The sequence below is a fragment of the Sorex fumeus genome, unplaced genomic scaffold (assembly GCF_029834395.1).
Source record: "Sorex fumeus unplaced genomic scaffold, SorFum_2.1 ptg000135l, whole genome shotgun sequence".
Taxonomy (NCBI): domain Eukaryota; kingdom Metazoa; phylum Chordata; class Mammalia; order Eulipotyphla; family Soricidae; genus Sorex; species Sorex fumeus.
Genome location: NW_026606192.1, coordinates 276802 through 289013, shown reverse-complemented (window position 1 = coordinate 289013; position 12212 = coordinate 276802). Strand labels below are relative to the sequence as shown.

Below are 12212 nucleotides of genomic sequence, written 5' to 3'. Positions count from 1 at the left end.
TCCTGAGTGCAAAGCTTGGAGTTAACCTTTGGGCATCGCCGGAAGGAATCACTCAGGAATCACTCTTGGCGGTGCTTGGGGGACCCTATGGGATGCCGGGGATCCTACCCGGGTCGGCAGCGTGCAAGGCAAACGCCCTCCCCGCTGTGCTATCGCTCCAGCCCCCACAACGTTTGTCTTAACGTGCAGGATGAGTTCAAAAGAGCCCACTAACAGCATCCCGGGAACGGACAGAAAGTGCAAGGACTGTGCTAGCACTCTCGCCCCTGGGAAGGGAGCACCTTCCCCCGAGCAATCGTCGTTAGGGTAATGGAGGAAACGGAGCTGGGGTTTGTTTGGTTTTCAGAGCCAGACTTGTTGCTTTTCTGTCCGCACAAGGTCAAGGAAGCGGAACCCACGCTACTGCAAGACCTGTGAGGGCGAAACTGAGGCCACGACAGGCTGCACCCGACACTGAGTCTCAGCCAGGCCTGAGTTTGTTTCCCCTGGGCAGGACCTGCAGTTTCCGCTAAACTCCCAGTTGAGTGATTCGTTCAGACAAGGAATGGGGCAGTTGGGTCTGGCCGGGCCGCTGTCCCTTCCTTAAGAAACTGTTGCTAACCCCTGTCTAACTGCTGACCACCACTGTAATAGGGCCCCTGCTAAACACAGACCAGTTTATAAATTGCCTCTTAACTCTGAGCCCTATATAAACCGCTTCTGTTTTTTCCTTTTTTCCTTTTTTTTTTTTTTTTTTTGCTTTTTGGGTCCCACCCGGCGATGCTCAGGGCTGACTCCTGGCTCTGCACTCAGGGATCACTCCTCCTGGCAGTGCTCGGGGGACCCTATGGGATGCTGGGACTCGAACCCGGGTTGACCGTGTGCAAGGCAAATGCCCTCCCTGCTGTGCTATCGTTCAAAACTGCTTATGAACTGGAGTTGGGGTCCTTGTCAAGACTCCACTGCGTTGGACGACACTCGGACCCTAGCTCGGGCTAGGTTTGGCTTCGGCTAGCAATGAAGTTCCTTTGCTTTTGGCACTATTGTGTGTGGACTCAGTCTCTCTGCGACTGGGGATCTGAAACTCGGGCACAGCACCCCACAGTGCCAGGGGCCCCGTGACTGGGGGGAAGCGGCAGTACCGTGGACATGGAGCTGGACGTGACGCTGAGCTTCTCCGGCCGCGTTGGTGGCCACGCACGTGTACCGGCCGGCGTCCTCTAGCTGGGCACTGGCGATCTGCAGGACTCGGCCCGAAGACTGGATCTGGGAGGGGCAGGAAGAACGGCAGCAAAGTCAAGAGTAGGCTGGATGCCAACATTTAAATTAAAAAAAAATGTAGGAGTCTCGAGAGAGAGAGCGAGCCAGGCAAGCTACCGAGAATATCCCGCCCGCATGGCAGAGCCTGGCAAGCACCCCGTGACGAATTCGAGATGCCAAACACAGTAACAACAAATCTCACAATTTGTTGAGATGCTACTGGTGCCCGCTCGAGCAAACTGATGAACAACGGGAGGACAGTGCTACAATGTACTACGCTGACTGAACTGGGCACGAACTCCACATTACCTTTTTTGCATTTTGGTCACACCTGGCGATGCTCAGGGGTGACTCCTGGCTCTGCACTCAGAAATAACTCCTGGCAGTGCTCAGGGGACCCTACGGGATGCTGGGACCGAACTCGGGTTGGTCATGTGCAAGGCAAACGCCCTACCTGTTGCGCTATCACTCCAGCTCCCACATAACCTTTTTTTAACTGTATTCAATGTGCCAAAAACAGTAACCATAACGGCCTCGTTCCCCTGACCCTGAAAGAGCCTCCAATACGGCAGCGTTGGGAAGGACGAGTACGGAGGCTGCTAAGATCTCAGGGCTGGGGTGAAGGGAGACGTGACTGGTGCCAGCTCGAGCAAACTGATGAACAACGGGATGACAGTGATACAGTGTTACAGTGAACTGTATCACCGTGAGATGGAGTTACAGAGCTTTCATGTCTGAGATTCAGCCCTGCAATGACGGAACACCCATCCCTCCACCAGTGCACATTCCCCAGCACCCACATCCCAGTCCTCACCCTGCCTCTGTGCCAGACAATCTCCCCAACACTCTCCCTCTAGTTTGGGGCACTATGTTTTGCTCGAATTCTCCCACCACTATCCAAGCCTGCCTGAACGGGCTGACGCTCGATCATTTATTTCCCACTGCTCATTTTGAACGAACATCACGAGAGCTCGCATGGCCACGACTGTGAATGTAAGTTTCTAGACTGTAGATGGTTGGGTTCCAGAGGCATCTCTGTAGGGCACTGATCCATTTTGGGATTCAACCGGGAGCCTCTGGCCCAGGGCTGTTTGTGCGTTCAGATGGCGCCAGAGATTTAGTCCTGGAACCCACATACTGGGAGAGAAGGGCTTCCCTGTGGAAGCTCTTGGTCACCGGATTCTGTCTGGAGTAGGCAGGGAGACTGCACCTGCTCCATCTGGGATGCCCCAGTGATCACTTGATCACTTGATCACTTGACTTCCCGTCAATCGTTGATTTGCTCGAGTGGGCACCAGTAACATCTCCATTTGTCCCTTCGCGTGCTAGTGTAGCCCAATGGCGTCTGTTTGTTTTAGGAACACGAAGAGCCTCACACCGATTGTTCGTGATCTTGATGAAGAAGCCCGACCATCTGGTAGGTGGGCGGCCACGTGGTCTTTTGACATCCTGTGGAATCCAGTCGGTAACAGCTCTAGTCCAGCGGTCGTCTCTAAATCTCATTACATGACCAGCCCATCTGATTTTTGACGCCTTGGCAAAAGAGACAGGGTCCCTGATTCTTGATCGTCACGGATGTCGGAACTCCGGATTCTTTCTCTTATTTGAGTGAAATGTGATACTCCAAGCATAGCTCTTTCGATTCCTCTTTGGGAGGAATCTTGTTTGCGTAGGGCCCAGGTCTCTCAGACGTATGTTAATGCAGGAAGAACAGTGGAATCGAAGACATGCACCCGGAGCCAGAGGTTCTTCGTCCTCTTAGCTATTTCTTCGATGCTCTTGAAGGCGTTCCAAACCGCTCTCTTCTTCCTGCACAGCTCGGGTGCCAGGTCATTTGTCATGTTGACTTCTCAACCTAGGTACACATAACCGTTGCATTCGGAGATGGTAGTTCCGTTGAAAGCGAATGGACCTTCAGGAGCCCATTACAATTACAATGGGTCTCATTCCCCTGACCCTGAAGGCCCCAGTGATACTGGCCCAATATGGGACCCGGAGAGATCTCTGGCGCTGTGGTGTCTTCCAGGACTTGCTGCTCTGTCTCTGGGCTAGGGCTGCTGATGCACTAAAATGGTGCTCAGGGGCAAATTGTGACAGCCAGTCTTCTGGGTGGGTGGGCACCTGGGGAGGGACAGCCGGGTCCTCTGCCACCAGGCGTGGATGTGAACATCTTAATTATCTCTCGACAGCCAGACAAGACCCAGAGTTCCTCATCCCGCACAAAGAGAGAGACTCGTGGCATGCAAAGCGTTTCTGAGCCCTGGGGAGACACCAACTAAAACAGCCCCTGGACACGCCTGCTGGTAGGGCCGTAAAATCCCTTCCCAGCAAAGAGTTATTTGAGCAGAGTGGTGGAAATCAGAGCTGTCAGAAGGTACCTGGGACCTATTTACATAAACACCTCATAAAGGGCTTTTATAACAATCTTTGGGGATTCAATGGCCACAGGTGCTGGAGGAAGGACAATTAAACCCAAGAGAATATGAGGAATGGGAAAATGCACATTTTTCTATTTATTTCCCCCTTCAGGGCGTCTGCCTTGCACGCAGCCAACATGGCCGACCTGAGTTCGATTCCTCCGGCCCTCTCGGAGAGCCCGGCAAGCTACCGAGAGTATTGGATATGCCAGACACAGTAACAACAAAGTCTCCAATGGAGACGTTACTGGGCCCGCTCGAGCAAATCGATGGACAACGGGAGGGCCTTTACTTTACTTCTTTACTCTCAGCAGGTGGCCCTCGCTGTTTTGGAATTGGTGTTTTCAAACCACTTTGAAAGATTTTTAAGATTTCAAACAAATGTAAAATTTAAGGTCCCAGGAAAAAAAATGATCCTGTTTTGTTTGTTTGTATTGGGGAGGGTGGTGTCACACCCAGCAATGCTCAGGGCTGACTCCTGACTCTGTACTCCAGAATCACTCCTGGCGGGGCTCGGGGGACCCTATGGGATGCTGGGAATCGAACCCGGGTCGGCTGCGTGCAAGGCAAATGCCCTCCCTGCTGTGCTATTGCTCCAGCCCAATGATCCTGTTTTCGCAGTCCCTCTCTGGTGCGGATTCATTTGAGCTTCCCTGGAAGCTCCCCACAAGGGGTCCATGGCAACGTCTCTCTCCTTCCCTGCAAGGGCGGATTCCTGGACTCATCGTCCTGGAACTCACTCTCTGGCTTTCTCAGAAGCTGGCTGGATGGGATCTGCCTCCACTTCCGGCCCTGCCAGCAGGAATCTCTTCCCACGTGGGGCCTTGGACAGAGCGAGCTCACCTCCCTGTCCCTCTCAGGCTGGGTCTCGGGGAGACGACACTGCCCGTCTCCCAAGCAGGAAGGGGTTTTTCCGCTCCCTTAGACGGCAGAACCCCTGGTCGAAAGGTCCGCAGTCTCTCCCGTGACCCCAGACTCTCCCCGCCACCTGGGGCTTCGCGTCCCGTTCTTCCACCTTGAGCTGTTTCTTGGCCGCCCGGGTTCTGCCCCGGGGGAACTCGACTCGCATCTCGACAGACAGTCCAGAAATCCCCAAACTGATCTCGCAGGCCATCGCCAGGATTGGTCGAGAATGCCAAAGCTGACCCTCTTACCGGTGATTTCCACGGGCCGTGGAACGTTCGTGGCTCCCCACGTGACCCGGAAGGAAGAGCCCACGTGAGCAGAGCCTGCAGGCTCACACGCGCTCACCCCACGTGGCCCTTGCTCCACACGCCAGACGGGCCGCCTTGCAGGCCCCCTTTTCCAGACTGGACGGGACACAGGAGTGGCCAGCCCAGAAGTGAATTCAGATTCACTCCAGACTCTTGCCCGAGCTCCTGTAATGCTGTGGTCCCTGAACGAGGGCTGGGCTCCTGTTTCTGTTCCTTTTCCCTTGCTCTGCCTTCCTTTCCCTTCATTCCTTCCTTCTCTTCTTCCTCCCTTTCTTCCCTCCCTCCCTCCCTCCCTCCCTCCCTTCTTTCCTTCCTTCCTCCCTCCCTCCCTACCTCCATTCCTTCCTTTTTTTATTCTTCCCTTTCTTCCCTCCCCCTCCCTTCCTTCTTTCCTTCCATCCTTCCTTCCCTCCTTCCTTCCTTCATCCTTCATTCCTTTCTTCCTCCCTTTCTTCCTTCCTCCCTCCATCCCTCCCTTCCTTCCTTCCTTCCTTCTCTTCTTCCTTCCTTCCTCCCTCTCTCCCTCCTTCCTTCCTTTGTCCCTTCCTTCCCTCCTTCCTTTCTTCCTCCCTACTTTCCTTCCTCCCTCCTTCCTTCCTTCCTTCACTCCCTCCCTCCCTCCCTCTCTCCCTCCTTCCTTCGTCCTTTCCTTCCTCCCTCCTTCCTTCCTTCCCTCCCTCCCTTCCTTTCTTCCTTCCTTCTCTTTTTCCTTCCTTCCTTCCTCCCTCTCTCCCTCCTTCCTTCCTTTGTCCTTCCTCCCTTCCTCCCTTCCTTCCTTCCTTCCTTCCTTTCTTCCTCCCTACTTTCCTTCCCTCCCTCCCTCCCTCCTCCTTTCCTTCCCTCCCTCCCTTCCTTCCTTCCATCCTTCCTCCCTCCCTACCTCCCTCCTTTCCTTCCCCTTCCTTCCTCCATCCCTTTATTCCTTCCCTCCCCCCCTCCTCTCCTCCCTCCCTCCTTTCTGCCTCCCAGTGCTGCACCGAGACCCAGTTACACGCCAGGACTCAACTCAGGGTTGCAAACAGGGCAGTGAAGTCCCTGAGAGACCGACTCTGCTCTCCGGAAGATTCTAAACTAGCTTGTTGTGTTTCTGCCACCCTCTTGCCCTCGGACCCAGCGCGCTCTGCCTTCCCGTCCTCCGGAGGAGAGCCAGGGAGCACTGAGGCAGAGCACTGGCGACCAACGCTCAGCATCACCCCGACAGTTCCAACGAGTGAAGGGGAAAGAAGGAAGATGCCGCCGGCCGGGGCCCCCGGCCCCTAAGTGAACTTTCTCCCGCGGGCTGCGTGTCTGTGTCCTGGACGGGGACGCCGGCCTCAGCCTCCTCCCTCGGGCTGGCACGGGGTGACTTACCCGCAGGCCCCCGCGGGCCGTGTCCACGGGCTGGCTGTCCTTCAGCCACGTGAGGGCCGGGCTGGGGATGCCATGGGCGACACACTGCAGGCTGACGGGCTGACGGGTGACCACCGCTCTCTCGGACGGGCCGGAGGGCTTGATGGAGGGCGGCACTGGAGGGGAGAGACGGGGGGACCCCATGGGCAGCAGCCCTGACACTCGGGACCCCCAAGGCAGGGAGCAGGACTGACGGGCCGCAGAAGGCAGAGCCCAGAACTCGGACACAGTGAGACAAGTTCTTTTCTTATTTTTTGCTTTTTTTTGTCCCACCCGGCAATGCTCAGGGCTGACTCCCGGCTCTGCGCTCAGGAATCACTCTGGGCAGTGCTCCAGGGACCCTATGGGATGCCGGGGATCGAACCCGGGTCAGCCATGTGCCAGGCCAACGCCCTCCCCGCTGGGCTATGTGTCTAGTCCCGTGACTCTTATTATCGTTATTATATTATTTTGGCCTTTTGGGGTTCCAGCCGGCGATGCTCAGGGCTGACTCCTGGCTCTGCACTCAGGAATTACTCCTGGCAGTGCTCAGGGGACCCCATGGGATGCCGGGGATTGTACCCGGGTCAGCCACGTGCCAGGCCAATGCCCTCCCCGCTATGTTCTCACTCCAGTCACAGTGAAGTAAGTTTTTCTTGGGGGTTGGGGCGGCCCCGGGTGCTGCTCAGGGTCCCGGTGGGCGTGGAACCCGGGGGCCCCGCTGGTTAAGGCCCGGGGTGAGGAGGCTGAGGGCGCAGGCGCCTACCATGGACGGACACTTCGAACTCCTTCTCGTGCTTGCCGGCCGCGTTGGTGGCCACACAGTGATAGATGCCCGTGTCCCGCACCTGGGCCTGGGCGATGACCAGCTTGCGCCCATTCAGCAGGACCTTGACGCCGTCCCTTTCGTCGATGACCTGTCCATCCTTCTGCCACCTGCAGGAGCGGGGCCACGAGGGAGGGCTACGGCATGGAATCTCTAGAAGATTCTAGAAGAAGCTGTCTCTCTCTCTCTCTCTCTCTCTCTCTTGCTTGCTCTCTCTCTCTCCATGGAATCTCTAGAAGATTCCAGAAGAAGCTCTCTCTCTTCCCTTCCCTTGTCATGGAATCTGTAGAAGATTCTAGAATTGCTCTCATTTCTCTCTCGTCACAGTATCTCTAGAAGAATCTAGAAGAATCTCTCTTGTCACAGAATCTCTAGAAGATTCCAAAAGAATCTCTCCCCCTCCCTTGTCACGGAATCTCTAGAAGATTCTAGAAGAATCTCATTTCTCTCTCGTCACAGAATCTCTAGAAGATTCTAGAAGCTCTCTCTCCCCCTCCCTTGTCACGGAATCTCTAGAAGATTCTAGAAGAATCTCTCCCCTCCTTGTCATGGAATCTCTAGAAGATTCTGAAAGAATCTGTATCCCCCTCTCTTGTCACGGAATCTCTATAATCTCTATAAGATTCTAGAAGAATCTCTCTCATTTCTCTAGAAGATTGTAGAAGAAGCACTCTCTCTCTCTCTCGCTTGCTCTCTCCTCACAAAATCTCTAAAATATTCAAGAAGAATCTCTCCCTCTCCCTCCCTTGTCACAGAATCTCTAGAAGATTCTATAAGAATTGCTCTCATTTCTCTCTCTCATGACGGAATCTCTAGAAGATTCTAGAAGAATATCTGTCACGGAATCTCTAGAAGATTCTAGAAGAATCTCCCCCCTTGTCATGGAATCTCTAGAAGATTCTAGAAGAATCTCATTTTTCTCTCTGTCACAAAATCTCTATAAGATTCTAGAAGAATCTTTTTCATGGAATCTCTAAAAGATTCCAAAAGAATCTCTATCCCCCTCTCTTGTCACGGAATCTCTATAATCTCTACAAGATTCTAGAAGAATCATCTCTCTCTCGTCACAGAATCTCTAGAAGATTCTAGAAGAATCTCTTGTCACGGAATCTCTAGAAGATTCTAGAAGAATCTCTCATTTTTCTGTCACAAAATCTCTAGAAGATTCTAGAAGAATCTCTCCCCCCCTTGTCATGGAATCTCTAGAAGATTCCGAAAGAATCTCTATCCCCCTCTCTTGTCACGGAATCTCTATAATCTCTACAAGATTCTAGAAGAATCTCTCATTTCTCTCTCTCGTCACGAAATCTCTAGAAGATTCTAGAAGAATCTCTCTCGTCACGAAATCTCTAGAAGATTCTAGAAGAATCTCTCTTGTCACGAAACCTCTAGAAGATTCTAGACGGATCTCTCTCTCTCTCTCTCTCTCTCTCTCTCTCTCTCTCTCTCTCTCTCTCTGCTAGGCTTACACGTACACACGCACCCAAACAACAGACAGTCCTAGATTGAGGGACCAGAATCTCGACTCTGGAGGAGCCTGATTTGCTCTAAGCTGTGGACGCAGCTGAGACACACCCGCAGGGCAGGGCAGGGCAGGGCGGGCACACTTCTTTCACTTCTGTTTGTGTTTAGTTTGGGGGTCACACCCGGCGATGCTCAGGGCTGACTCCCGGCTCTGCACTCAGGACTCCCTCCTGGTGGTGCTCGGGGGACCCTCGGGGATGCCGGGGATCGAACTCGTGTCGGCCGCGTGCCAGACCAACGCCCTCCCTGCTGTGCTATTGCTCCAGCCCCTATGGATGGATCAGATACTGATCAAGGTGCTGAACTGGGTGATGGACCAGATATTATTATTGCTTCTTGGCTCCCACCCGGCGATGCTCAGGGCTGACTCCTGGCTCTGCACTCAGGGATCACTCCTGGCGGTGCTCGGGGGACCCTAAGGGGATCGAACCCGGGTCGGCCAGCCAGCCGCGTGCCAGGCCAGTGCCCTCCCCATTGGCTGTCGCTCTGGCCCTACATAGGAGGGGCCCGGACACGCTTCCTGGGACCCTCCGCAGTGCTCGGACCAAAGAGCAAGTGGGGCGCAGGGTCACGCGCGGCCTTACGTGATGGTGGGCGGCGGCAAGCCCGAGACGGGGCAGTCCAGCTCCAGCAGGTTGCTGGCCATCACGATGGAGTAGGAGACGTCGTCCCCCCCGTCCAGCGCTGGGGGCACTGGGGAGACACAGCAGCAAGGAAGGGCAGGGTGAGCCCACAGGGTCCACGGGGCGGCCCACCTCCCAGAGGGCGTGACCCCCGGGGGCCGGGGGCGACCCAGGGGGCAGCAGGAGCCTCGGGGCTCTCTGGTGGCCTCGTTAAGGTCAACTCTCAGGGGTCGCGGAGTCTGTCTGTTTCCTGAAAAGGGAACCCCGGGTTCAGAGGGTCGATTTCGTGCCACAGTCACTCGGTGACTGTAGGGCACGTGGGAGGGACTGGGAGGGAAAGTGTGCAAGGAGCAGTGAGCAGGGCAAACACACACAGTTCTGTCTGTGGCGGGAGGCACATCCAGTTGTGCTCACAGCGTAACATCCGGCTCTGTGCTCTGTGCTCAGGGCTCACTCCCGGCTCTGTGCTCGGGACTGACTCCTGGCTCTGTGACTCCTTGGTCTGTGCTCGGGGATGACTCCAGGCTCTGTGCTCAGGGCTCACTCCCGGCTCTGTGCTCGGGGCTGACTCCTGGCAGGGCTTGGGGAACTCTCTGAAGTCAGGTTAACCGCGTGGAAGGCGGGAACCTTCCCCTTGGTACCATCTCTGCCCCAACAGCTCTGGCAGGATGGACTTATGCCACCGAGCGACAAGGTGCCCCTGAGGCCGGGTGAGGATAAAGTGGGTTCCCTTCTTATGCTGTTGATTGTCGCGAGAAGAGAACCTCAAAAGTAGAACTTCTCGGGGCTGGAGCAATAGCACAGCAGGGAGGGCATTGGCCTGGCACGAGGCCGACCCGGGTTCGATCGCCGGTATCCCCTAGGATCCCCCGAGCACCACCAGGAGTGATCCCTGAGCGCAGAGCCAGGAGGAAGCCCTGAGGGTGGGACCCAAAAACCAAAAAAAAAAAAAAAAAAGTGGATCGTCTCTTCCAAAGTCTTCGGTTGGTACCAGACAGAGGCTGGGGGTGGGGGTGGGCCGACTTCCTAGTAATCCCGTGATCAGCCGCCTGGCACAATGCAGCCGGGGGGGGGGGTCCCCACGGACCCCCAGTGCCATCCGCGAGTCTGAGACGCAAACATCCACCCTTCGACAAACGAGGAGCTGCCCGGACCGGGGTTCTGGAGGAAAATCCGCCAGTAACAGCCAGGCCAGGGGCAAGGACACGCCTCCACCTCGACCGAGATTCCTCCTTCCTCCCCAGGTCAAAGCCCAAGTGATCGGGACGAAGAGACGGCAGAGGGGTGTGGTCCCGACACCACCCGGGGTCCCCACCAGGAGTGACCCCCGAGCCCTGCTGGGTGTGGCCCAACAAAGCTGACAAGAGCCGAGAACTCAGTTCCCACCGGACTGGGCACGTCTCCCCGGGAGCAGGGCCGGGCGGGCCCCCGACTCACCCAGCACCTCCACCTCGTATCTGATCTCCTTCTCTCCGGCCACGCTGCTGGCCACGCACACGTACTGGCCCTGGTCGGCCTCCAGGACGCTCAGGAGCTCGAGCTTCTTCCCGCCCGCGCCCAGGCGGACGTGGTCGCCGGCCCGCACGGGGACCCCGTCTTTCAGCCAGGTGAGGGTGGGCGGCGGGTGGCCGGCCGCGTTGCACTCCAGGGTCAGGGGGTGGGCCAGGACCACCTGCTTCGTCCGGAACCCGGCCGCGTCCCCCTCGATGGTGGGAGGCACTGGGGAGGCAAAACACAGGCCGACTCGGACCCGTCTTGGGGACGGAGGGGAGGCGGGAGGCAGGCGGGCATCACGTGGATGCCATCTGGGCTGTTAGGGAGGGGTGTCTGGGGGTCCCTGAGCTCCATCTACTCTCCCAGGAAAAGGGCGTTGGGGGTCCTTAAGTATTTCTGCTCTCTTAGGGAAGGGGCATGAGCCTGTCCTCTCAGGCCTGAGGCATGGGAAGGGTTGCAGGTACACAGGGGAAGGACTCCGTCCCGACAGTGGCGGAGAGACAGAGGGGGCCTCTCCCCAGCGTCTGCAGGGCAGGCCTGCACGTGAAACCGGGCCTCTGACCAGCATGTCTCTGGGAAAGGCCAAGTCTCCCTCTCTCTGGGTCCCTCCATGACGCAGCGGGTGACCGTGGACCGAGCACCAGCCCGGCATTAGGGCCAGGGGTCCTCGAGAGTCGAGTGAGGTTCGGCTGAATGCCTGGTTTTGGTTTGTTGGTTTGGGGTCACACCCAGCAGTGTTCAGGGTTTACTCGTGGCTCTCTCCTGCTTGGGGGACCCGGTGGGTCGCTGGGATCCAACCCAGGGCTTTCAGATGCACGTGTTCAGCCCACTGGGCCATCTCCCAGGCCCCAGCTTATTTTTTTGGAGGGTGGAAGGGGGATGGAGAGTGATTTGGGCCACGCCTGGCGATGCTCAGGGCTCATTCCTGACCCTGAGCTCCGGAGTCACTCCCGGTGGGTTCAGGGGACCACAGGGGTACAAGGGACAGAGCCCTGGTAGGCTGCAAGCAAGGCCAGCTCCTCACAGGTCTCCCGGGCCTCCTATGCCATTTTAGATCACTGTCACTGTCCTCCCGTTGTTCATCGATTTGCTCGAGCGGGCCCAGTAACGTCTCCATTGGAGACCTTGTTGTTACTGTGTTTGGCATATCGAATACATCACAGGGAGCTTACCAGGCTCTGCCGTGCGGGCGAGATACTCTCGGTAGCTTGCCGGGCTCTCCGAGAGGGGCGGAAGAATCGAACTCGGGTCGGCCATGTTGGCTGTGTGCAAGGCAAACGCCCTCCCCACCGTGCTGTCGCTCCAGCCCATTTTACATAAAAGGTTTAATATAAACTTAGTTTCTAGGGGGGCCCAGAACAAATCTTATGTGGGTGCTATGGGAAGACCACACTTTGTGTTTTCCCTAGAAACTCAACGGTCTGTTGTCACTAGTGCTTTGGGTGGACGCAGGGCTGAATCACTGGGCCACCTTCTGGTTAACCTTCGCTTGGGGAGACACCCTTCC

General features: G+C 56.3%; 1 protein-coding gene across 1 annotated transcript in view; it reads right to left on the bottom strand.

Moving 5' to 3' along the window:
* HMCN1 (hemicentin 1) overlaps positions 1 to 12212 on the bottom strand; it is a 355305-nt gene that overhangs the window by 136219 nt on the left and 206874 nt on the right. Inside the window, exons 32-36 of the mRNA XM_056106608.1 lie at positions 10649 to 10930; positions 9173 to 9281; positions 7005 to 7174; positions 6221 to 6375; positions 1122 to 1245 (exon numbers count right to left, since the gene is read on the bottom strand). Of these exons, the coding sequence (XP_055962583.1) occupies positions 1122 to 1245; positions 6221 to 6375; positions 7005 to 7174; positions 9173 to 9281; positions 10649 to 10930 (840 nt within the window). The remainder of the gene's footprint in view (positions 1 to 1121; positions 1246 to 6220; positions 6376 to 7004; positions 7175 to 9172; positions 9282 to 10648; positions 10931 to 12212) is intronic.